Source organism: Rhamphochromis sp. 'chilingali' (assembly GCF_963969265.1).
Source record: "Rhamphochromis sp. 'chilingali' genome assembly, chromosome: 16".
In the NCBI taxonomy this organism is placed as follows: Eukaryota; Metazoa; Chordata; class Actinopteri; order Cichliformes; family Cichlidae; genus Rhamphochromis; species Rhamphochromis sp. 'chilingali'.
The window spans coordinates 25,505,526-25,533,114 of record NC_137943.1 but is presented as its reverse complement, the minus strand read 5'-3'; the positions used below and the strand labels follow the sequence as shown (position 1 = coordinate 25,533,114).

Here is a 27,589-nt window from a genome sequence, read left to right as displayed (position 1 = left end):
TTTTTTTTTTTTTCCTCCCCCTTATCATCCTGTTGACAGCTTTTCTGATTCCTATAAAACCCATCCTACACTCGTGTCTGTCTTTCATTGAATTGGCTGGAGATATCTTCTCTACTGGCTGACCTTGAGAAACTGTTTTGAGCAAATTTCACAAATTTCAAGAGTGAAGCATTCAAATATTTTTAAACATGAGAGATACGTAGAAAAGCGGTAATAAGAATAGAAGATAGCACAAACTCTCCATCTGTCTTTCTCTGAAAAACCCCTCTGCAAAGCCCACCAGCCCCCAAAGAAGTAGAGCTAAACTCCAAGGATGACTAGTTTATTTTCTCTCTGCCATTTTTATCTCTCTGTTCACATGCTGTTCAGTGTCCATTTATCCGTGGTGAGGGCTTCTCCTTGGCAGGAACGATCACTTTCAACAACAGTCCCTGCGAATCAGAGCGACGTGTCACATCATTCCAGTGACAACTAACGACTACCAATGTATCTGGGCAGGCTGCCAGTGCGCTGGGCTAAGAACAGCCGGGGGTGGGGTGGGAGTGGGGGGTGGCTTGGCAGAGAAGATGGCGGAAGTCGGGGGGGCTGCACGCTCCAAGGAGACAGAGGTTTAGCTCGCTGGTGGCAGCATCAAAACCTCACATCGCATCCCTTCCGTCAACAAAGTCCCTTACACATCATGTGTCGAGAGATTAAATCAATCTGCTTTGAGAGGGCGACTGATACTGTATGTCTGGAGGCTGGCTGAGACAGGAGTCAGAGAGTCCAATAACCTAACCTAATGGGGGGGAGGGGGAGGCAACAGAGACATGGGGGTCATCTGATTCATCAAACTTTCAAACCCACTTTTCTTCTGCTCATTTGTGTCATCAAGGTCAAAGCGGTCACCAAAAGTTGTACTTTGCACATACATTCTTTGGCATTAGGATTAAGTGTAAAACACACTATTCCCATAAATAAACACTAATTGGTAGCTAATTTTCTTAGTTCTTGCCTGGCTGATTCATTGCCTCTGGGCTAGTATGAATTATTCATCCAAGTGGCAAAACAGCTTTATGTAGAAACCTACAAGGCACTGCATTCATTATGCTATCATGCAGAGCAATTCCAGGCACTGACGGCTAGTATTAGAATAATATGCATATTGGATATATTTTCTTTTTTTTTTTTTCCAGGGGCATTGGCAGGCAGTAATAGTGCTTCCGTTGGCAGGGACGGAGAGGAATGCAACGCCCCTCATGGCTGACAAAACCCCCTTGTTTTGACAGAATTGAGCGAGGAGAGGATGAGTGTTTCAGCTCTGCCCTCGTGGAGAGAGGATTAAGCTGTGTGGCCGTGCTGCCTGGTGGCGCAGCGAGCCGGTACGGGTATGTTATCATGTCAATCCTCCGTCCCATGACACCACAGATCTGCGCTGGCCCCACGACTCCAAAAGCAGCACCTGGCCTGGCCGCCGGGAACTCATCAGGCTCAGTGTTTTCCTTTGGGAGCAAGGCTGCATCACATTTTTTGCAGAATCCAAAGTCTGGCCTACTGCACAAGAAGGACAATTCAAAGACATATATATACTGTGAGGCTAGAGGCTTCATTCGTGCTTTGGAATAGTACTCTTTATCTGCTATCATCTGTAGACTTTGCATGTCTTTCCTTATACAAAGTTTAAAACGACAGCAGCAGAGCTGGGGTGATGACTTGGACGAGAGATGGCAAAACGCAAATGTCAGATCAAAGCAATGCGAGACTGTTAAATGGCAGCAGGCGCCTGGCCGGGGTATCAGTCTTTGCAAGTGTTCCCTGTCTCCGCAGATCTGTCTCCGTACCGGAGATGCCTTGCCTCGAGAGGCACACGTAATGTCCTCGGGCCACAGAAACAGCAAGCGTGAGGAAAAGCATGCAAGGAACATGGGTGGTTTCCTCTGCTATGTTGCTGGAAGTTTCACCCCAAGTATTTGTTTTTTTGTTTCTGAAAATTTCATTTCAGGTTTCAGATCACTTGTGCTTGTGAAACTTCTGCTACCTGAAAAATGTTAAGATTTTGTTACCAAAATCAGGTCACACTGGCTCGTGTTTTTTTTTTCTTAAAGCAGAAAAAAAGCAAACTATGCAGCTCCACCCTTCAGTATTATGGAAGTAGTACAAAATGTGGGATTACTGTTGTGCCTGGTATCATTTAAGACATCTCTGGTAAGTTTGTCATTGTTTTGTTGGCACCAAAAATCACTTGTTCAGCACAAGCACACCAAGCAAGAACAAAATGATTTGTCTAATAGAGGGTGCGTTTGGAGGAATTTGCTGTTTTTCAAGTGTTCTCCTCATTACTACTGATACCGAGTGTGAGACTGTGTGCTGCCAAACATTAGTGAGCATTAACATCATTCCTGCCCACTGGGCTGGAATTCAGCCCATCTCTGGACCCAAACTGGGAGAAATGTTTTACAAGACATTCATTTTAAAAGAACCACACAATCTAAGGACAGTTCAGGTGATTATTTCTCTCTTGCAACAAATATGCTGTCAAACTATGAATCTAAGACTGTGCTCGGTATATTGTGTGTTTGAGAGACTGCTTATATCCAAGGATAGTGCCCTTAAGTTTGTGTGATGCCGGAAGATGAATGAAAATGGACATTACAGCTAAGAAAAAAAGATTCCTGGTAAAAAAAATCGAGCCTGCAAGACAGCTGCTGCTGCCGACTTTCTCCTGTGAGATTAATAGTGTAGATATATTAAAGATGTTAAGCAAATCACTACATATTCCCAAGTAAATTGAAAAGATGTTTAAAAACTTATTAGCTGGCAAAGGATAATATCCCTCCTGGAATTAGGGATTGACAGAATTGGAGCAACTCGGGTGAAACATTAATTAAGCGAAGGGTTTTAAATGTTTCACCACTGCAACCAACGGATTGCCTGGCATCCAGTCAAACACCATCGTGTGGGGCCTCATTGCAGACCTAATGCAAACAGAACATATTTCATACTGCAGACTTTGACTGAACTATTCAGTCAACTCATTCGTTACTCCGAGGGCAAATCTTGAAGAGCCGTGAGAGAAAGTCACACATTGGTACCGTGCAACAGTAATGAAAAATTGTGATGGAATCTAGATAAGAGTGATATCATAAATCCAGGCACAAACCAGAGGTGAATTTTACAGAGTAAATGTCAGCTCCTCCCACAAGAGGATAAGCCTCTGTAAGTGCTCCATAGTGCACATGTGTGTGTGCGTGCTAGTATTAGTATGAGATAAGGTGCACACATCAGAGGGCGTCCTATTTAATTTCTGAATATAGTACCTCTTTACAAGTGTGTAAGATGAACTTCCACCTCACCAAGCTACTTGTAACGATTAAAGTGAAATTTCAAAAATTGTCTTCTTCCCCAATTCTAGATAATGGTCCAATGAGCACACAAAAACAATGTGACCCCCTCTGCTGACCCTCTTTGTGGCAGGGAAATTGCCTCTAATGACATGCTGTAGCAGAGACACATTAAAAAGATTTCTCTTACAGTGTTGCCAATTGACACATCCTCAGAAAGATTTTCCACATGCAATAAATATGGCAACCCACTGTACCAGAGTGGAGAACGGAGAGGATAAAAAAAAGAAAAATCAATTTTAGCCTAAAGGAATAATCTTGCATCACTCACTCTGAAACACAATGTACTACCTTGATGTGATATGACAACTATACATGATTTTGAATTGAATCTGGAGGAAATAACCTAATTTCACAGGATGGAGTGGTGGGAAGTGCTCTTAAAAGATATGCATTGCCCGGGTTGCAGTGGTACACTTGGGCATATGAAATTAGGAGGCCAGCCGTCAAAGTAACACACTTTAATTATCTTGGAGAAAATGAAATGCGCGTGAATGCATTTAAGAAAAATTAATAAGACCAATCCTAATCTATCTTTTCTGAGTCAGGTGCTCCTGGAAAAGCTGGACAATCTTTGGGGATTTCTTCAATTAAAATTGTGGCGCTAAAGCTCAGACCTGGTTATTATAAGCCTCACCCCACCTTCGTTTCATCTTCCAGCCAAAACCACATATTTTTCTGTTGTCACTACAGAGGCAGTCACTAATTACAACTCATACATAATCTTTTATGCTAATGTTTTTTGCCTTCTTTGATCTCCCCCCCGTGGTTGAAGACAGCCAGATCATAGACTTGGGCTAAGTTTGTTACTTGAGTCAGAAGGAGAGAAGTGAAGTGGAAGGAAACCTGATTTGTTGTGATGCTTGTCAGCCCATGAGCGCAGGGGGATGTTTGATCAGGTCATTACATGTAGAGTCTAAAACAACACCGTCAGCCCTTCCAGAGCTTTAATCACAATCTTTTAGGAAAAATAAGCCTAGCCTCAGATGTGGACCAGGGAAGATAAAGGATAAACTGGAATTTAAACACCTATTAGTTTTAGGATTAATCTTTCGTAAGCTGGAATGAAATTGCTTCTGTACCTAGTTCTTTAACTTAATGGACTGCTGGCGATATGTTAAAGTAAGCCATTCTTCTTAATGAACTTTTAGATGGCTTATATAATTCTGAGTTTCGATGACAAATAATGATTTGTGCAAGAAATAAATGAAGCAAGTACCACCCATCAGTATCGGTATGAGACCAACTGAGTAATACAACGCACACTGTACCTCGTTTCCTTTCGCACCAACATAACATTAGAGCAGGCCCCTGTGGTCTTTCCTGAGATATAAACACTGCTGGAGGCATGACAGATAGAAACCGGCTGTACAATACTCCTCCTACCAACAGAGAAAGGTCAGCTCTGACACTCTGCTAGGAGCCCTCAAGCTCTTGTGGACATTGGGGAGCCAAACTGGCTCTCCGCAAGGAAGCCAGGTCAGACAGTCAGCCCAGAGCAAGACAGGAAGCACTACAGACAACCCCTGGCACTATTATCCAGCACATGGTTAAAGGGTGGCTTAATCCAGATTTTGGGAAGAAATAAAGTAATTATACACCACACATACATTTACTTGCCTCTTCTGTCCATTTGTGCAGATATTTGCATTTCTTTTGAGACGTGTAAAAATTTAGTTCATTTGAAAGCAGTCTGTAAAATAATCACTGCACTGTTTCTGCAAAGACATGTTACTGCGCATTTTTCTTCAGTGCTGCGAGCATGCCACATTAGGTTTCACTTAATCTCTAAACAGATCTATCATTATGCAGAATATGTAGGCAAGATAAAAGTTCTTGGGCTCTGAAAGATTTCTGGTTTCTGTCTGTATTTCCTCTTGTATTCAAATACCATTAATCAGATCAGGCTTTGGTTGCATGCAGGTAAAGTGGTCAACAAAACAGCGATTGCATTTGCTAAAATGAAGTCTTATAAACAATGGAAAGAGCTGAAAATGTTCAGGTTTTTTAAATTTACTTAATGTAGAAAAAAAAAAAACCCCAAAAACAAACAAACAAAAAACAACACTGAAGAGTAATAAAGTCTTCATGACTCAGTAATTTATACTTACAGAGTCAGTTTAGGTTGATCATATTCATGATAAAGCACCACAAACAAAAAGGGACTATGGGTCATTCCTGCCAAACTTGACCCTTCTGAAATAACAGCCATAATGAAAGACTTGACAAGGTATAATGAAAAGGAGAAGATTGAAAAAGAATAACTCTGCCCAGTTGAAAATGTAGTTACCAGGTTACCAGAGCCATCTCTGGTCAGGAAGGAGGTTTGCATTTGCAGGATTTTGATCAGGAGAGTGTCGGTGTCCTCTCCTCCTGTGTGTTCAACAAATGAACATGACAGGCTTAATTCAGTAGTGTGAGGGCCAGACTGTCCTCTCATCCCTCCAGTCTGGTTACTGCCTCTCTCATTCCCTCACGCCACAGTGTCACCAATTAGCCAAGGCCTAGGTTTCATTAAGGCACTGGCGTTGCTGTCTGCCGCCTTCTGTAACACCCTGATAATAAGCCTGAGATGGGTATACTACCTGACACACAGGGGACAAGGAGGAAAAACACAGCACACACACGTACGGCACAAAGGCACAAAATACCAACCCTGCCATGCACTAGACCGTGTGACGTCGTGAGCAGCCACAGACTCACACGCTGTAAACACAGTGTAAGTGTTATACGCACAAACGCCTACATGCACGCATACTTGGATGTGGAAGATCTGTCAACCTCTGAATGCCTTTTGTTCAGACGGTTACAGAAATGAAGGCTGAATGATGAAATGTAGAAATGATAAGCAGACAGAAAAATTTAGAGGGCTGATCTCAAACCAAAGTCAAGACAGCTTCAGAACACCATTGCTAGACATAGAAGCCAATAAGGGAAAAATAAAATGTTTAAGTTCATCAACAGCAGCCTATTGTGTGCATTTAAGGGCAGCTGACAATTAAAATGGTGCCAGTAGCTGCAGTTCTTGCAAGAATTCCTAAATGCAAGAATGTAACAATAAAAAGCAACATTTTTCTCAGGTTTCAAATTCGTGATTGATTTTGGGAAAAAGACTCTCACCATTAGATTCAGCTGTTTCAAAGATTGTGATCGTGTGGCATTAATCTTGATGACAACTCAGAGTGCTAACAGGGAACATGTGACCAGCTCCAGAAAGCTTTAAAATGGATCGTGTGGTGATGTGACTTTGTTAAGATGTTCAGTTCAATCAGGGGCCATCTAACCAGAGACTTGGTAGATATCATCTTTTTTTTTTTCTTTCATTCATTATTTTTCTGTTAATACAAAAAAGAAAAAAAGAAAAAAAGGATTGACATTTGTACACCCAAAACTCATTATGGTTCTCAGTATTTCTCAGAGTCCATTCACACAACAGTAACTGTACACTTCTCTGTATTTCTTCTGTAGCTTTCCAGGCTACACATTGTTAGTTTGGCAGTTTGGAGAAAGCACGGCTGGGGTAACGCCAGGTTGAAGTTTCCCCCCAGGGAAAGGAACCTGGTGGGTTGAAGGTGGAAGATTTTCAGATACACAGGTGCTGTTGAATATTAGTCTCACAGCAAGAAGTCTGAGCTCATGGGAGTGAATTATTCATCCTCACAACCCAGACTTTGCACTTCTACCTTACCAGGCCACCGTTTGATGCCACTGCAACTTCCCAGTGACTAAATAAGGCTGTGGAGCTGCTCCAGAAATGAGACGCACTGGCCTGTCCAATGGAGGCATAGGTGTCACATAAAAAATTCACTGACATCGACATTTAATTCTGCTCACGTTCATTTGGTCCACTCTTTTCTCTAAGGGCACTATTGCGTATGCAGTGGCATCCGGTCCATGTCAGTATGAAGTTGGATAAAGTAGATCTACTACAAGAAAATTATTTGGACATTCTACCGTTGTCATTGTCATTCTACCACAGACAATAAATTATTTAACCAAGTCATAAAGCTGACAGTTCCTTGACCACTAGTCAAGGACATGAGCAGCTTTGATTGAATGCAAGATCTGCTGATCTGCTTTTGGGAGTTTCACAAGCTGATCATGGCTCACAAAACAGTAAGAAACATAGTGAGCTCTGCTAATTAACTGTAGCAGAATACAAGTTCATGAAAACTGATTTTAATTTTTCCTCATGCAAACATGGGGACTACATTTGCCTAGTTACGGTAAGACACCAAAGCCTGTTGCTGGACTTTAGTCAACAGGCTAAGGCAAATTGCAGGGAAAACTCAATTTACAAGTAAACCACAAACTTGGGATAGAAATCATAAACTGGTTTCTTTTAAGAACAGACACCAGTTTGTCTAGTTCATTGCAAACCAAAAATTTGAGAACTGCAAAACATTGGAGATAAAGTCGTAGCAGCACAGTTTTGTACATCTAGTACACTCACGGGTTTTCTCTTCTCAGTTTCACACTTCATACTCAGCATGCTAAACAATTGGACCAACAAGCAGAATCACTAATGGCATTTGTATTAACCTCCTAAGACCCGAACTCTTCCATGGCATGCATTTTTAATTTCTCTTTGATATTTGGGCTGATTGGGACCTGATGAATGAAAAAAAATAAATTAGCAGATTTTTTTTTTTACCTAATTTTCTTTCTAAGAAAAAATGAGAGCCACATGTGAGGATATTCGTTTAAAATTTTATTCTTTTACTTAGAGTGTTGTGTCACTAGATATAATGCTGTGTCATAATCACTGTACGACAATGCCATCACTGCTGTCACCTTGTTTCAGCAGATTCACAATCAGGATTTTTTAAGTATTTTTATTCATCTTTAGGCATGGGAAAAAAAAAAAAAAAAAAAAAAAAAAAAAAAAAAAAAAGTCTTTGAACTTGTATTTTTTTTTTTTTTTCCAAACATGTACTTCTCAAATAGTGTTTTTTTTTTGTTTTTTTAAACATGTCCACTTAGGAGGACAACATGCATTCATACTGTGTGTTGTGTTTATGTGCAAGTTTGAATAGCTGTCCACTGAAGTGACCACTATGCGCGAAGGGGTTAAACAAAAATGCTCAGAATCATGTTTCTATATGGTCAGAAATGTAATCATTACAAATTTTCTTGAAATGCAATGATAATTTGAAGCTATTACCCCCAATAACTAAATTGGTACATGCTAACAAATAGGTAGCAACTTACCAAGAACTTGTAGGAAAAACAGTCAAAACTAAAAATAGACCTACCTGCATTATAAATTACAGATATCAAAGTTTAATATGCAATGGTTTATTTTCCCATCTTTTCATTTGTTGTTATGTAGCTATTATAGCTCAAATATGGCTACCCATCTGTAGCTAGCTAGCTAGGATGTAGCCAACCTATAAAAAAACAAAACAAATATATACAAATTTTTTAATATGCCTACACACAAGAAAGTAACGATATAGTTCAAACAAACCTAAAGGGTAATAGAACAGGAAAAGATATTTTTGCTACCCCTTCCCCATCCAAAATCTTTCTTTGTAAAATTTCTCTACAAGCGATGTTCAAAACCATTTCCCCATTGTGAATATTGTTCCTTTCAGAGATCTGGAAATAGCAAGAGAGAAATCCTCACATAGCCTTGGGATTTGCTCAAAGTCTTAGTAGAGAAGGGAAAAGATAAAATTTTTGGTAAATGTTAGTTTCCTCAGTGGGCATAATACATTCACCCAACAGACAAATATTCACACTGTGTTTCTTTTGGTTGTATCGCTTGAAGCTGTAATGTACAGAAACAGACAATCTACAGTAAAATCCTAAACTGAACAATTAAAATCATTTCACTTTAATATGATGGTTTCTTAACATTATAATAAACATGTCCCCCTAATTATTTTCTAAGTCTAGTGCTATTCATGACACCGAGGCAGTCGGATTGATGATAACGTTGCTGAAAAACCAACTCAAGCTTGAGGCTTTCCGCATTAATTATTACTCCTTCTTTTGCTCCAATACCAGTAAGTCTCCGAGACGTCGCACTCACTGAATTTATCCTCCCGGCCGGCAGCATACTATCATTACAATCAACTTGTCAGATTTTCACCGGTTTGTTTATTCAGATGTGCATTATTCCAAAAACATGTGTTTTCAACTTTGTTTCCGTTTGCAATGCGAAGCTTCCCCCACACTTCTAATGACTCCGGTGCCCTGTAATTTCTTTAGCGTGGCAAACTCTGATTACAGGGTGGGAGTCAAGCTTCGAGCCAAGCATCATCTTTTCCAGTTATTGTTTTGTGTTTGCTCCGTCTTTAACACGGGCCCTGCAGCTGTGTGTCTCAATAGTCGTGTCGATGAAGCAGTATTTAACACCAAAATGACTTAGTACAACAGTTTGCTGCAGTGCAGCCATGGGCTACTGATTTCCAGTGAATTATTTGTTAAGGCATGTCGGCATATTAAACAAGTGCAAGAAATGTAGCTGTCATCAGTCACGCTGCCCTTAACCAAGCCGTCCCGAGAACAGCAATTAATACACTTCACTCACATCAGATTTTTACATTGGAGGTTTGCCCCTTGCTTAAAAACAAAAATTGCAGCTGACAGTAGAGGAAAAAAATGAAAAACACAACGAGGATATCTGATAATTCCAGTTCCACAAAGCTCAGGGGCATACAGGGGTCATTCACACAATCATCCTCATTTCCTGATGTTTGAGCAAGAGACAGCAGTACATCTTTTCCAGCTGTTTATTCTCACTCATTCTTTGCTCTTTTGAAGCCACAGACAATCCCCCCCCCACCACCACCACCAACCCCCTCTGGCCCTGACAGCTCCAGTGTGACCACCCTGCGTGGTGTAGAGCATACAGTAATGCCATTAAACTTTCCCCTGGGGAATCGGTCAAGCGAAGACTTGAGCTTCAGGCCAATACAAAAGAGACCCATTTGAAAAGGAGCCAAGCCCAGCCTGAGAAGGTCAGAGGGTTGTTTACAGAACAACAGTCTCTTATCGGCTGTACGCTTCCCTGAGGAGTCTCCACCGCAAACAGATAACAGCCTCCAAATAGGCGCCAGAGTGTGACCGATAGGAGTATAATCAGGTACATTCTGCTTTGGGAGGAAGAAGTGGAGGATAAGGGTGGATAATAGTGTACTTGACTGTTAGTGGTGCGATGATATGCTAGAGGGGTGTCTCTGCAAGTAGGTAAATAGAAGTTTAATTTCGCTACAGGTCTCCCTTCAGAACCCCATAAAAATATATGCAGTGTGGTTTTTTTCTTATTTTTTCCTCCACAAGCTAATACCCTTATTCAACCGTAGCCTACCAACAAGGCCAAATTTATCCTCAGGGATCGCTTCATTATTGAACAGTTAAATGGTCAATAGGCTGAGCCAAGGCAGCTTTTAGCACAAGGGCAAATAGACATTGTAAAAGCCAATGCAAATAACTGGCACTCAAACAAGGCCTAATGCATTAATGACTGCATGACGTGCGCTAATGTGATAGCAACAGATTCAGACTGACAGTAATGGAGAATTTTGCCCCTGGTTATACTCATAAGGCCCAGACGGGGAATGGAGGAGGAGGAGGGATATACACCTGCCTACTGCCTGAGCCTTGACAGAATCCTAATAAATAAAAGGAGACAAGGTGAAACAGCAGTAGCAGCATCCCGTCCTCCTCCCACTGCCATCACCTACACTACCACCACGAGTGCGAGCAGCAGCAGCCTACACAGACAGCTTTTTGGCATGAAACGGAGTCTCCTCCAAGTTAGCAAGAGCACTTTCCCATGAAGGAGGCAACTTGAGTTATTCATGAAATTACAGAAGAAACTTTGCACATTCTCCACGACGTGACTGCAGCAGCAAAGCAGGAGCGGCGGGCGCTTTATCTGGCAAACGTGAAATTAAGCTTCAGGCTTTGGGTCAAGGCCGCACGCTCACCTGAGCCAAATATCAAAGCGAGCGCTATCAGAATCAATTTCGATTCACATAATAACCCCCGGGTTATAGGCGACAATGCTGATTGAACAGCGGATTTTGAAGATAGGTGAAGGATGAGCCCGGGTTGAGGTCAATTCAATTTGAGCGTAGAACCGCTTGCACCTGACTGCCAGTCATTTGTCACAGACAGACTGGAATCTCACAACACAAGGAGCCAACTTTCTGTTTTGAAGATAATGAGTAAAAGTGAGCTGACGCCCTGTGTGCTCGTGCAGAGAAAAAAGGCCTAATGATCAATTGAGCAGCCACACTGTAATGTCCTGATTTAAAATGCTTCTCCTACTCCTCCCTCATTCCCCTCCTCCATCCCGTCACCATTAATAACAATTGAGACCCTTAGAGCATTAATTAGTGAAGATTTCCAGAGTGCCTGGATTCTCCGAGCCACCTACAACGAATGCAGACTTTTGTAAACATGATCCGCTGCATAGTAAGTTGTTGTTTTTCCTGCAAGGATTTTCTTTTCTTTAAAGACATGGTGATGAGATCACAGAATTGTTCGAGCATCCCTAACACACAAACACACACTCTCTCACAAATACTCGCCCCTCTGCCTCTCACTCTCTCTTCATTAGGCAGCCCCTGTGTTGGCCTGTGTGCGATTCATTAGCTTTTATCCTCTTCATTTGAAGAAGGAGCTGTGTATAATTAGAGCATCTCTGTTTGTCCGGCATCCTTCACACAGTTACATCTCAAGGCATTATCATTCCGCTGCAGAGCTCCCAGATAACATTGCCACATCAGTCGCCTCGAGAATGAACTTCAAACTATTAGTGCCTCTCAAGAATGTAAATAAAATCACTTGCAAATCAACAGCTAATCATTGAGTGTGGAGTGGTACTCCAGGGATATGATGAACCATATTGGTAGACTTTGCGATCCAAGATTTTAAACCATTTCTTTTGACTCAAAGGGCTCATTCCCATACTTACAGTGCAGTGTTTGTTGTTGTGCTGGCTGCATACTCCAATGGTTTAACCTCAAACTCTTTTTTTTTTTTTTTTTTCCCCCCCAGTATGCATCCAGCTTTAATTGGAGCTTTACCCTTCTTTCAAAATGAATATGATCATATCTATCATAGTCTTTTTGTTGCACAGTCATTCAGTGTTCAGACAATGCAGATCCTAAACATACAGCGAAAGCTCCAAGAAAGCTTTTTATGGTTAACAGTGGTATTTTTTGACGAGACACTTAGTTATCCAGCCACCTCACTGAAAACCAACCTGAAGCCAAAACCCACCCACAACATGCTAGAAGTGAATTTAACTGCGATTCAGAAAAAGGCAAAACAAAACAAACAAACAAAAAAAACAAACCACCACCAAGTGTCTGCTGACATTCGGGGTCTTTGCTTGGAAAGCATTTTATGCCAATTGAAATATGATGCCAGAAAAAGCAGAGATGCCTGTCAGGAATTATGTTCAGTCTTTACAAGCTCTCCATTAGGGCAGAAAAGGTATCAAACAGATCCATTATATCTGGTACCAAACAGAATATTGACAATACAGGGAGTGCAGAATTATTAGGCAAATGAGTATTTTGTCCACATCATCCTCTTCATGCATGTTGTCTTACTCCAAGCTGTATAGGCTCGAAAGCCTACTACCAATTAAGCATATTAGGTGATGTGCATCTCTGTAATGAGAAGGGGTGTGGTCTAATGACATCACCCTATATCAGGTGTGCATAATTATTAGGCAACGTCCTTTCCTTTGGCATGGTGGGTCAAAAGAAGGACTTGACAGGCTCAGAAAAGTCAAAAATAGTGAGATATCTTGCAGAGGGATGCAGCAGTCTCAAAATTGCAAAGCTTCTGATGCGTGATCATCGAACAAGCAAGCGTTTCATTCAAAATAGTCAACAGGGTCGCAAGAAGCGTGTGGAAAAACCAAGGCGCAAAATAACTCCCCATGAACTGAGAAAAGTCAAGCGTGCAGCTGCCAAGATGCCACTTGCCACCAGTTTGGCCATATTTCAGAGCTGCAACATCACTGGAGTGCCCAAAAGCACAAGGTGTGCAATACTCAGAGACATGGCCAAGGTAAGAAAGTCTGAAAGACGACCACCACTGAACAAGACACACAAGCTGAAACGTCAAGACTGGGCCAAGAAATATCTCAAGACTGGTTTTTCTAAGGTTTTATGGACTGATGAAATGAGAGTGAGTCTTGATGGGCCAGATGGATGGGCCCGTGGCTGGATTGGTAAAGGGCAGAGAGCTCCAGTCCGACTCAGACGCCAGCAAGGTGGAGGTGGAGTACTGGTTTGGGCTGGTATCATAAAAGATGAGCTTATGGGGCCTTTTCGGGTTGAGGATGGAGTCAAGCTCAACTCCCAGTCCTACTGCCAGTTTCTGGAAGACACCTTCAAGCAGTGGTACAGGAAGAAGTCTGCATCCTTCAAGAAAAACATGATTTTCATGCAGGACAATGCTCCATCACACGCGTCCAAGTACTCCACAGCGTGGCTGGCAAGAAAGGGTATAAAAGAAGACAAACTAATGACATGGCCTCCTTGTTCACCTGATCTGAACCCCATTGAGAACCTGTGGTCCATCATCAAATGTGAGATTTACAAGGAGGGAAAACAGTACACCTCTCTGAACAGTGTCTGGGAGGCTGTGGTTGCTGCTGCACGCAATGTTGATGGTGAACAGATCAAAACACTGACAGAATCCATGGATGGCAGGCTTTTGAGTGTCCTTGCAAAGAAAGGTGGCTATATTGGTCGCTGATTTGTTTTTGTTTTGTTTTTGAATGTCAGAAATGTATATTTGTGAATGTGGAGATGTTATATTGGTGTCACTGGTAAAAATAAATAATTGAAATGGGTATATATTTGTTTTTTGTTAAGTTGCCTAATAATTATGCACAGTAATAGTCACCTGCACACACAGATATCCCCTTAAAATAGCTAAAACTAAAAACTACTTCCAGAAACATTCAGCTTTGATATTAATGAGTTTTTTGGGTTCATTGAGAACATGGTTGTTGTTCAATAATAAAATTATTCCTCAAAAATACAACTTTCCTAATAATTCTGTACTCCCTGTATACAAGAAACAGATTTTTTCAGGAGGATTTTAAGGATTCGTTGAATCTTTGCTACAGGCAACTTCAAATAAGCCCTCTACTCTGCATTTGGAGGATTTAGTATGACATCACTTTTTTTTTTTTTTTTTTAAGTGCATGTTAACTTGTGCTGTTATGACTAATGCACCAAGTGCACCAAATGAGATGAGGACGTCCAAATTGGAGTGTTGTTCTTTGCTCCCTATTCCTAATACTCTCTTCTGCATGTCTTAGGGTGCCTAAATTGGTGTGCATGTGAAATTTATCATAGCTGTATTTACTTATGCCTAAACTTCAGCTGAGAGTCACAAAGTTCAAAATCACAGGTTTTATGTCTAATGGCCTGAAGTATGTTGCCAGTAAAGTTAAAATGTCACCTTTCTAACCCTACTTAACACTCCCAACCTGTACCCAAACTCATTTTAGTTTCAAGATTTTCTTTTTACTTAACCAGGAAGTGTCTTGAGGTTAAAATCGCATTTTCGAGAGAGACCTTACCAAGAAAGTACACCAAACGACAATTATAAAATCCTATAACACAAATATACAAGATAAAAAAAAACAAAAAAAAACAAAGCAAGTCTGAGTCAACAAGTAACAGAATACAGAGTCCAGCTTATGAATAGCAGTTGCACTCTTCAGTTACACGAGTCCTTATAAGAGCTCTGAACTCTCTCAGGGAGACCAAAACAAAAACCCAAAAGCACAATGACGTGCACCTTTAGTGTGCTCTGAAGGTTAGTCTACCAAGTTCAGAAAGAAGCCTGGGTACCCTAAAGAGATGCCATTTAAAGGGGAACAAATCATAGCAGCAGTTTGTAAGTGTTAAGAGTTCGCACAGATCAGAAGGGAGCCAACTCCTTTTGGTTTTCGTACGTAACAACATACTGGTGCTACCGTCTCCTCGGGCTTAATGAAGGCCAAGAAACCAGATTATAAAGTGTGCAGTGCTGCATACTAGAAACATAAAGAACTGTGACACACAGAGTCTAGACAACAAAGTGTCAAAGAGGCAGTACGCATGTAAATAACACCACCATAATCAACAACACAGATTTCCTCATGCATGAGGAAGTATCTGCAATTCAGTTTCCACAGCAGTCACTGCACTTGCACCCCCAGTTAGGTTCACCCTTGGCTCTCCATGCACTGCTATGCATTATCAATGTGTGATGTTAAACACAAGTCGGGAAGTACTTTGTAATGAAATGCTGTTTACTTTTTCAGTGCACTGACGTCTCCTCCTTCAGACACTGATTTTCTAGCATGCCTTCTGGCAAGTTCCAAAGAACAGAGGCTGAATAAGCAAAGCTGAATAATGTGTCAAACTCTGTGCCCTTTCTTCACTTCAGTATTTTGTTATTCTGATAATAGGTCTAATGAGAGTGGCAAGTATTGCATAACCTCCTGTGTACTGCTCACTCCAGGTTTGGCTCTAAAGTCTAGAAATTCTTTGGAGTCCCTGACATTAGACCTTCGCCTTTCTTGCTAATGCATTAGATGGGTTTTGTGCAAGTGTGGGGTTTTTTTGTTTTGTTTTTCTTTTGCACAGTAGTTGGGCTTGATTACTGCATTCTGGTGAGATATGCTGATGTCTATAGCCCAGTAATCTGTGGAGAAAAAAAGACATCAGTAGAAGTTTTGGGGGGGTTACATTTCTTTTTAAGAATAGAACTATTGAATTTTGAATGACTAGCAGCGCAGCAGGATACTATGTAAATAAGGTACTTAAATTCTATACAGAAAACAAAAAAGTATGTTCTATCTAGCAGGAAAAAAAAAATTGAGCATTACTGTCAATCCAGTCACTTTAAATGATGGTCTAAAAATAGTGTCTATATGGCAGCTCTAATATGTGCAATTCTTAAAGTTTCGTTTTTAAAGTGACACATCCTCCCCAATGTCTACCAGCCATGATCAGTCATAAGACAGCTCTGCTGACAAACTCAGCAGACCCTTTTCTGGGAAGTCACATGTACCCACATTGTTTGAACAGCTTCAGTAAATCCATGTGTTTCTACCGCCTTCATTATCATCATAATAAAAGTGTCTGAAAAGCAAAGTTACAGAAGAATGTAGACACCTCACTTTCTGCTTTGTACTATCATCAATCACCACGCAGCTTTTTTTCTTTTCTTCTTCTCCCCCTTCTCTCTCGCCTCCTCCAACACTGGTTGAAGCCATCAAATAAAAATAAATAAATTTAAAAAAAAAAAAAAAAAAAAAATCACATGCATATTTAATTTCATTCTCCACTGGCTCACACAAAAGAAACTGCCATCCTTCAGGACACCTTTCGGAAAAGTCTCTATTAAATCTGAGTCAGCTGGAAGAGAGGGAGAGAGAGAGAGAGGGGGGGGGGGGAGAGAAGAAACACTTCATGAGTGAAAAACTATCTAAATTATTGCCAGACTTCAAATGAAGTGCTGTTTATCTTCTCAAGCAGCCAATGTGTTGTTTTACTCCTTAGTCACAGCTTGGATGGCAATCAGGATCGGTCAACCAGGACGCTATCAGCAGTAGTCACTCTGCGGTGACAAACTACAGCTTTACTCTCCAGGCATAGACATTATTCTCAACACACGGCTCACCCCTATCACAAAACAAGGCAGGTTTTATGGCTGCTGGAAAAGGTGGTAAACATAACAAAGCGCACAGCTCTCTGGAATTTAATGTGCTTGGTCCAGAGACAGAGTATAGATAGCAAAGGCCAGGCCTTCTGGAGAAAAAAAAAAAAAAAAAAAAAGCTGTCCTCATAATGTAGAAAACAAAAGCACTAGCCATACCCAACAAGTGATTTATAGTGTTGTTGTTTTTTGCTTTCTCTCTGAACCTAGAGCATCCGGTGGGCATTGTGAATGCAACAAGGAGGGAGTAGAAGAAAAGAGCAGTTCATCTCTACCTCTGCTGCTGAGAACAGATGTGCAGGTGCACAAGGAAGGAAGAAGGTGAAAATGATACAGCGGAATTCTGATTATGGATTTTGTTTTGAAATGCTTAAATTAAAAGACTTCCAAAGGGCCGCTCTCTGTGATCGAATTGAGGCTGCACAGTCACGAGGTGCTGATACTGTGCACTGAAGTCGACCGGTGCTCTGGTTACCTCAGTGATCTAATTATCACACGAGCTGTTATCACATACTCCCCATAACAAATGCCTCCCGCCTCATCTTCAGGCTCATATTTAGCCTCTACATCTCCATCCGTGTGTGGCTAATCCGTCACCAAGCCACAGAGAGTAAAATACATCCAATTGATTTCTTCCTGGTTTACATATTTACACACACTCATGCAATTAGGAGCACATTTATCGATGGTTTCAGCACCACTGGGAGACCTGCAGTGCAGCCCACTCCAATAAATCTGCCATTTGTGAGGTTGCCAGCGGGCAAGACTGATAAACCTGACAGAAAAATGGACTGGGAATACTTTGAGCTTCAGGGTAAGCAAGTTCCCAGTCACTAAAATTGACCCACTGTGCTGGTCTTGCTTGATAAAAGCTATTTGTTTATCATAAAATACCTAATAAGACTTCTGCAATTCTCTGAGTAGATCAACATCTCCAGTTTAGAGGAAAAAAAAGCTGCACACAAATACACACATACACAAAATTGACCAAATAAAATAAATCAGTAGTTATTTGACTGCAAAGTCGTTTTCTTCCATCAAAGTGCTTACACAAACAGTTGTATATCTGAATCCTGATCCATCTGACTTGTTGTCCTCCACTCTTGAGCAGCTTAACGTCATCATCTGGGTATCATATTATATATGTACCATGCTGCCCCCTACAGGCTCTCTGAAAAATGTGTTGTGTGTTGAATCTGCTGAAGTCCAGCATCCAAATATAACTGAAACCACACATCACACAACTTCAGCACACTCACCGATTCAGAGTCAGAACAGTATACACAATCAAAGACATTCAAAGATACAAATCAGACTGTTCCATTTATTTATGAGATTTTTCAAATGCGGCTCTAATTGCAGTGCCAGCATGGAACACTCGCACACTGGACATTCATTGTCCATTCATTGATTGGCATGAATATGGGCTAATGGGCCTTTTCCCGCATAGATAATGCCATTGTGCAGACAGCAAAAATGACCCCTGTTGAGGCTAATTTAGCCTTTGCATGTTAAGTCCCCTTGGGCAACCTATGGTCATTATATTGAAGGTGAAAGACTGCCACATCATTTCAGTAATTCCAATAAATCACATATCTATCTGGTACTAATGCCTGAACTCTTTTTTTCCCTTACACAAAGCTTTGAATAGACTTATTGCAGTTGACATTAGCTTAAGAACTGAATGAATGGGATTAATTTGAGGTGGTGTGCAGTTTTTGTACCTATGTGGAAGCTGGAATCACAAACCGGTCAGACAGTAAAATAGCAAATCCGTCAGAATTCAAGATGAACTCCAAATAAAAAATAATTTTAAACAAACAAACACTTTGCACTTAAAAACAGACCGCGTGCAAATGAAAGAGTTCTTAATAACTTAAACTGTTCGTTTCTGCAGCGCATGTCGTTTAGAAAGGAGACGTGTGGCGCGCACAGTGCTGTTAAGTGCAGATCATTTCCTTTAGCGTGTAGGAAAGCAAAGGAACGCACAGAAAACGTGACAAAACTCTCTATATGACCTGCAGTAGAGGTGTATGGACTTTGACGCTATGCACAGAAGTTTAATTGCGCGTATAGGCTGCAAACCGCTAAATGAGCTTGGCAAGAAAGGGTGCTTTACGCACAAACTGTTACCCACAGTAAGTCTTTTGGACACGAAACCGCACATTGTACTGAGTGTGACTTATGTCTAGATGGACACTTTGGCATTTTAATTGAAGTTCACATTAAACTGACGGTCAAACGACCACAGAAGGTCTCGTTTAGCTTAACGCTTTGCCGTACCAACAGCGCAAGGTGACACTTGTAGTGCGCGAATCCCTTTGAGGTTAATCACGTTAGACAACAACTTCTCAAGCTCGAGTTAAACACAAACACTGAACTCCTTTAACTTGTGGTTTAGTAAATTCTCCCACCGAATGCAGCGGAGTGGCTCCGTGGCGCACCGGCTCATTGCGCACACAAGCACCGGGGATGGTGAGAACAACTACTGCTTCTATAGAAGTGTTTCCGCTATAAACGGTGACGTTCTGTTTATTGTACAAAAACGGAGTATTTGTGTGCCAAGCTCACTTGTCTGATATAATGCCACTCTCATATAGCATTACTTCCAAGCTCAAGCTTATCCTCGATTTAAAATCGTAAAGACACACAACAGGCTTCAAACTGCAACTAAACTATGACACAAAATAGTGCTTGAACTCATTTTACCCGCATATCAGTTCTACTTCGTGCCCCGGCTGTGGCACAATTAAAGACCAAGCATGTGTTCGGCACCTGAAAAACATTTCCAGGTAATCGTCCTTACCTTTAAAAACTTCCCCTCGAGCGGACAACAGCAGAGTTAATGCAGCAAACAAGCAATTGATAACTTTATCCATGTCGACACCGCCGTCGTCGCGTTAACCCCCAGCCGAGGGGTTAACTGGCAACTCTTCTTTCTTTACTGGAACTTGAATCCTACACCTATACTTTAAGGAATGGGGAATCTAAAGCTCCCTTCGCGTGCTCTTAGCGGAGTGAGTGGAGGCTGTCGCCGACACGGCTGCTCCTTGCCGGCTTGCTCCACACTTGAAGGAGGAATGTGTGAGTGAGTCCTGATTCCTGAATTACGCCTGGATTGAGTGGTCCGGCAGCTCCAGGAGAGCAGCGGCTGTGTGCGCGCTGTCTGGCCAGTAGAGGGCACGTGTGAGTGAGAGGACAGACGAGGATGTCCCCTCCTCTCACCTCCGACTGTGCCTCTTATTGGTTTATTTGGAACAGCTGCGAAGACTGAAGTTAGTTTAGTGTGATACTTTGGGGTAGTTAGCCATGTTAATACTAGCCTGATTTTCTAATTGTTTTTTAATTACTTATTCAAGATAATAGACGGACTGATGGATAAATATGTTATATTTAATAACACAGCTAAATACTGACACGATAAGACCTTTGTCAAAAACTAACCTTGAACATTTTATAAGCAGAATATTGGAAACAAAGTCATATGTCACACCGTTTTCCCACAGAAATATGTATAGAATATATTAAATCAGTCGGTTATCAGATACAATGAAGTTACCCTACAATTATAACTTCTAATTAGGCCTCTTGTGGCTAGGATGTTATAACAGAATGCCCTTCTATCTGTGATCTGTAAGAAAGACTGTTGCATTCGTGTGATTTAAAGCCATTTTTATGGAGAATGTTCATAAAATTAGACACGCAGTAAGGTTGGTGAAGCAGTGTCTTTAAGCTGAAAAACGAGTAAAATAAGTGGAAGTGAATCATAAAATAATTCACTTCCACCCAGCACTCCTTTTTTTTTTTTAAAGTTCTTTGACATTTGAACGTCTCTATTTCCAGAACAACTAGGCAAATGTCATTTGCTGATGAACGTCATGATGTGATTAAACTTTTCATAAGTGTAGTGAGATGTTTTTACCTGCATAAATATGGAATATTTAGTCCATCCCCATACATATTATATATGCTCAATGCTTCCTATCATACTGCAGACATGCCGGTTGCAGAACATGTGCAAACTTAGTTGGGACTACAACAAACCAATCCTCACAGAAGGCATGTTGAACTTGACACCTTAATGCATTCATTTATTATAACTTCTCCCATCTAGACTCTCATCACAGTTCACCTTGTGTGTCCTTTTTGACCAAATGCATCGATCCTGTTAGAGCAAAGCTGACATTCAAAAAGCGCTCCATTATTTGACCAGGAAAACCACGGCTGCTCCGTCGCCCACATTTTTCCAGCTTCGATGAATCAGTAGTGATGCTCTGTTTTAAAATATGCAAATATTTGTTTAAAATTAGATTTATCCGAGACAGCAAGTACAAACAACCCTGGGATATTTCCCCTGCTATATCAAACAGTGGGATGAAGATCAGCTAATGACAAAGTCAACCAATGTCATCCCCTTATTGTTTTTGCATGCATAAACACACATGGCCATTTCACTTGTACCAGCAGTTTTCACGGCTAATTAAAATGCAGCCAGATTGACATGGATCTACATTTAGTTTCAAAATGACCCCCTGCTGTCAAGGATATATGGTTCCAGTTGTTGTTTTTCTAGGTAAGCACACAAACAATGGCTGAAGCATTTCATAGAAATGCCACATGTCTCTTTGTGGTGTTTTGGTATTGTTTTGGCTGTAACAGTTATGCCGCCAGGAATGCATGATTACCAGCAGAGCCGTCATGGGAATATGTGAGAATGTGAAGTCCTGTGATTGGATAGAGGAGAGAATGGATAACATCATTGTTTGTGCTTACACATGCACGGCGTGAGCGTGAGTCTGAGTGGGTTTGTGCGTCTTCGAGGGGTGTGTTGCAGTGGTTCACCACAGACACAGTCTTATGTCGTGTTCAACAAATATATCCCATCCCACTTCAGTGGCTTCTTTTGTCTGAGCTATCCCTACAGCTGTAACAAACTAAAACTGAGTAACACCACCAGCCAGGTCCCAAATGTGTCTGTTAAATAATGCTTCCATTACTTTTATCTATTTCAATCATTTATCCATTTTTTGCCTTTATCTCAGTACCTTTAACTGCATTATTTAAAGAGCTGAGAAGTTGTTTTAGCTCGATTTGATCCTTTTTAATAAAGCTTTTTATGCTTTTCACTTTTTTATTATAATAAGGTTTTTTAAAGTCACACTTCACACTTGAATTTTTTATTTGATATTTTATCGTTCACCTTTTATTTTATTTCCTACCTGTGATCTCGTCTACATCGGTTTATCTCTGTTTTGATATCTCCTGTTTGTTTAAGTGCTTATAAAGAAATTTGAATTACACTTGACTAACTATGACCAACCTGTTATCGACATTCACTGGTACTCTGTTCCAGCGTTACCTCTGACTAGACACGTACACATTTCTTAGTCAGATCAGTTTTCTTACACTAAATCGGTTCATAGTCAGCATCACACTTTTTGAGCAGTGAAACACATTCGAGTTCATCACTAAAAATCCTGTACCTGGTTGCATGCCTGTTTTTTCCCGTAACCTTTCGCAATCTTTCTTTCATCACACTCTCAAATCAAGACACAAAAAGCTGTGATATTGCACTGATTGAAGGATGGAAATGCCTCCGAAATTGATGCCAGACCAGGTTCCCTTTGATTCTATGTTTAGGCCTCATAGACTGCTGTCATATGACAGTAACTCAGTGCTGCTGATTTCTGAACAACATGCTGAGTTACCAAGTAGGTGATATTGGCATTTTGTCATGGATAGCCACCTGTTGTCCTTCCTCTAATCTATTCTCCTTCACATCTCTTCCTGCAGGGACAGTTTACACCAGCTGAATATAAGAATGATGAGCTAAATGACACTTTGTAATTGACATAAGTGGCAGTCTAATGCGTTGTCAATAAATGCCAATCACCTCACCCCATGTGAGGGCACTCAGTATGACTGAATAAATCTTAGAACTTAAACTGCACACTAAAGAAAGACTTACTAAGTCTCTCCTCATGTGGCTGCCAGACAACAGTGGTTTTGTCATTTAATTCCCCTGCGATTATCCCGTGCCGTGATTGTCAAAAGCTCAATACGAGATTGATTAGCTGTCCTTCACTGTGGGAAGTCCCTGGCTGCTAGTGATGCTAAACTGTTTTCTGAGCTTTGGCTTATGAATGCAAAACACATTTGAATGAAGACCGCCGGTGTCAGTCTGTGTTCAGTTGTTGTGTCGTGCAGAGTGTCTCATTAAAAAGCAAAGTTATTGGAGCACATAGCAATTAAACAGGATCAGCAAATCCTTTCAAAGCCTGGTAACTATAGTTATGGGTAATCCCTGGTGTACATCTGACCACTAAGTTAGCACCGCTGACTGCACTGAGGTTGATTGCGAAACAGGAAAAGATCGCATTAATTTGTTCTCGTGCTGCTTTCTAGTGTAGTTTTGTGCTTTATTTAACAATACACACGAGGTTACTTGCATTACATCAGTGGAGCCCAGACTTTACTGATGTAAAATAAGACTTTTATCTATTACTTACTGAGGAGAAATGTTTCTATGTATGTTCACTTGATGTTGAATAAGTGACACAAGCAGACAATGCGACAGTATAATGTATTGTCACCGGAATAGTAACAGCAACACACAAAACCTGAATTCAGGTCATCTGACTCACATTAAAGCCATATCTTTATAGGTACTTCATTTGACAGCATGTCCCATGATCACTATCTAGGACAAAGACTTATTCAAGAGGGGTTCATCTATCATGAATGCATGTGTGTGTGTGTGTGTGTGTGTGTGTGTGTGTGTGTGTGTGTGTGTGTGTGTGTGCATTGCTCAGCGAGAGAGAGAGAGAGAGAGAGAGAGAAAGAGTGAATCTCTTTGCTATTCCAGCAAACTCTTTGACTGGTGTAGTAACAGGTATATACCAACAGAGGTCGCTTTTCTTTCTTGTCTACTCCACTTTTAATCTTCACTTTGGTTAAATGTGACCTTTTAAAAGCTGGTCTATGCATTTGCATAAATACACTTAATCAAACTCATCGCATCGTAACGGTGTTCTGTTGCGGCACTAAAAACGAGGTCATTTCATGACAAGACATTTGCTGCTGGCTGTTGGAGAGCTGAAGGCATACTAAACCTCAGCTTTCCCCATCATGGGTGAAAAAGCAAGTCTTATTTTGAAAAACAGAAGGTTTCATCAGAATAAATAATTAACCTTTCAAAATAAATCCTCATCTACACAATTATGACAACACAGGAGTGAGAAGAGAGTGTACATGTTCACAGATGATGCTTTGGGTTAGCAGTGATCAGAATCAGAATCAGTGATTTGACCAATATTGCATTGATAATGAACTGCTGATGCTTGTGTTATCATTCCAATATTGAAGTAATCTTTAAAGGTTTTTGTAAAATGGTTACATTAAGTCAAATTTATTTATTCTTTTACACAATTAAATGGTTGAGCCAAACTTCAGCATTTAACTATACATGTACAGTCCAGACATACTGTTACTTTTATATAAAAACTAAACAAATTACACATTACTATCTAAAAGAAACTTCATAAAACCGAGTTGTTAAAGTTCTTAATGTGTCTGAACGTCCAGTGTCCGGAGGCATCAGACATAATTTTACACAAGACATCTACTGACAGTATTGGACATTTTGCTTTAACATTTTCACCTTGCAAATGGTTAATGTGATTACTGTTTTAAATATAATGTGTAATTTGTATGCACACAAATTAGTTCAACCTCAAAAGTCTACCCAATAGCTTTCAACTTTAATTACACTACATGTTTTATTCTAATTATTTGAAATTAAATGAATAATATGTCCCACTTTGGTGCACATTTATTCTGTTTTTGGAGTACATTTCATGCACTGTATGCCCTTCTCTGTCGCTGTTTTTAAAATTGTTGGTGTTACAGCATCCAGAATCCTCAGAGGAGCTGGTGCTCCCTAGCAGCCCTGCTCTGACCCGATGGAGTGGAACAACACTTAATGAGAGACAAAGTCCCTGTTGCATTTTGTTTTATTCTTTTGCAGATCTTAAGCTCCCTCCGCTGTTCTTTCCACTGACTTTACACACCTGATCCCTGTGACCTGAATGCAACAAAGAGAGCTGTGCTTAGAGAGCTGAACTTAGCCCTATGTCTTTCACTGCTGCGAGCCCAACAAGGTCAGCTGAACAGTAATCAGCACCCAAATGCAGACCTGTGAATTTTTGCTTGAGCTGAACTACTCATCCTGACCCCGTTACTTAACAAATATTTAGATGTGACACAACAGTTGGTTTATTTATAACCTAACATTACATGAAAAATAGAAAATCTGTCAGTGATTAAAAGATTACTTATAAAACTATTACTGAGCAGTTGCTTTGAATCATGATATCACTGACAGACAGTCTGAGGTAACAACAAACTCAGAGCGTGACTACAATATGCCAAGGGTCAGATTTGTGGCAGCTTCCCCTTACAGCACACTCTTTTAGACACACATGCACAGTAGTACCCTCTCAAGTGGGCTTGAGGTAGTTATAGAGAGCACTGAGTCCTCCTTGTAGCACCTCCTGGATAGGTTTGAGAAGGGGGTTATGCACAATATGGAGTCCTTTATCGAGCGGGTGGCACGCAAGCCGCCTCAGCTTACTTAACAAGTACATTTCCACTGGTACGCTTTGCAGATCATTGAAGTCAACATTTAGGAGTTCTAAAGACTCCAGGAAGCACAGAGTCTTGGGCAATGTGTGTATGCTATTTCCTTCCACAATGAGGATTTTTAAATTAACCAGGTCCTGAATCTGGTCCGCAATGGTCTCCAGGCGGTTGCAGGCGAGATGGAGGAAGACCAGACCCTTCATGCTATAGACGCAGGTGGGAATGTGAGCGATGTGGTTGTGGCTGAGATTGAGTTTCGTGAGATTGCGCATGGCTGCCAAGCTGCTTGGCAGGCCTGTGATCTGATTATTGGCCAAACTGAGCACCTCCAGACAGGTACAGGAGCCCAGCTCCTCTGGTACCTCACTCAGGCGGTTGCGACAGGCGAAGAGCACACGCAGTTTTTTTAGAAGGCCAATCTCAGGTGGAAGGCGGGACAGGTTGTTCCCCCACAAGTTTAGAACCACCAGATTGTCAAGAGCACCCAGGGAAGAGGGCAAAGAGCGCAGGCAGTTCATTGACAAGTTTAGCTTCTGAAGGTCTTGGAGTTGCCATAGTTCAGTTGGTGTTTCATTTAGTCCTCGCATGGCTAGACTTAGGGTGCTGTAACCAAAATGCAGTCTAGTGTGTCTTCGGATCCTCCCAGCAGCCAAGGTCATGCTGGACTGGTCGTCTCTAATTGCACTCTGTCTCCGTTGGCTCACACTCATGTCATTCAACTCCTTGCTGGACAAAGTGCGGGACTGCTTCCCACCCATTGCTCTGTTGACTATAACTTATCAGAAGATGTTAGCATGCGATTAGCAAAATCACTTACTAAGAATACTGGCCTCTGATTGAACTCTGGAGTTCTTGAATGAGCCTCGCAGAACATCATCATTTGCACTATTACACTGTCTTGGTCTTGTAGAATTCCTGATGCATATTAGAAACTACACTGAATCCTGTCTAGGTTTTTCCTCACGAAGCTGAGTTACACGCCGCTGTAGCAGAGCACTCTTATGGTCTGAGCTTCCCATACCAACTGCCTCTCTGACTGGATTTCAGTCCCCAGCTGGTCCTGTCACTTCTTCCAGTCCACAGATAGCACACTGCTCCCCACCCACTTCAGGAGAGCAGGACTAGAGATAGGATTCTGTGTGTGATCAATCAGATGAGCTGAGTGCCATGATGTCATAACCTAACACCAGAAATATACCAGTGCTTACACACGCTGTAAAATGTTACATAACCATGTTTATTTTGTTAATATACTGTAAGCTACAGCTGTTATCTTCTGCAAGAATTTTTTATTTAAAATAAGTGAGATATTTGGCATACCATCGATCGCAATGTCCCCAAACATTTTTTTTTTCTCTTGTGTTGGCCTCCGCACCTTTGTAAATGTTCCCCTGTTTCTTCTTAAACTTCTCAAACTGGCAGCTGCAAAAACACTGAGTCATCTTTCAATGAAGCAACAACTCTGTTATGTGCTGGTTTAATCTCAAGTGCAAAGGGACATGGAACATTCCAGCATGTTCCTAGAAATCTCTGCTGCTATTCAAAATCTCATTCATGTGGCCCCTGAGGAGGAGTCTATCATTTTATGCGAAAAAATATACTGTAGCACATTTCAATTTTTGAATTTGTCTTACCCCACAGCAACTTACACACCATGGTAAAAAGTTCCCAGTGTATTTTCCCTAAAGGGTTTGTCTTAGTTGCTTCCTAGCAGCCCTCTCTTAAACCTATTTGTTCCACTCAAACTTTAAAAATGTCAAACTAAAGTTCAAATATCATAATATCTCAGTTTTTATCTTGACTTCGACCTTGATGCCAGAATAGCTGCTTCATTTATTCAGGTGATTGTATACACTGTAAATGATCCATTA

At 41.0% G+C, this 27,589-nt stretch overlaps 2 protein-coding genes across 7 annotated transcripts in view; both read right to left on the bottom strand.

Moving 5' to 3' along the window:
* LOC308383710 (receptor-type tyrosine-protein phosphatase mu) overlaps positions 1 to 20,207 on the bottom strand; it is a 168,667-nt gene extending 148,460 nt beyond the window's left edge. For all 6 annotated transcript variants that reach the window (XM_080861779.1, XM_080861778.1, XM_080861780.1 and 3 more), the window contains exon 1: positions 19,885 to 20,207. In XM_080861779.1, the coding sequence (XP_080717905.1) occupies positions 19,885 to 19,957 (73 nt within the window). In that variant the 5' untranslated portion in view covers positions 19,958 to 20,207. The remainder of the gene's footprint in view (positions 1 to 19,884) is intronic.
* A 3,623-nt stretch (positions 20,208 to 23,830) lies between these two features.
* LOC308383405 (uncharacterized protein) lies at positions 23,831 to 26,734 on the bottom strand. The gene has a single exon (XM_080861332.1). The coding sequence runs from the start codon at positions 26,474 to 26,476 to the stop codon at positions 25,577 to 25,579; it is 900 nt and encodes a 299-aa protein (XP_080717458.1). The 5' UTR covers positions 26,477 to 26,734; the 3' UTR covers positions 23,831 to 25,576.
* Positions 26,735 to 27,589: the final 855 nt, after the last annotated feature.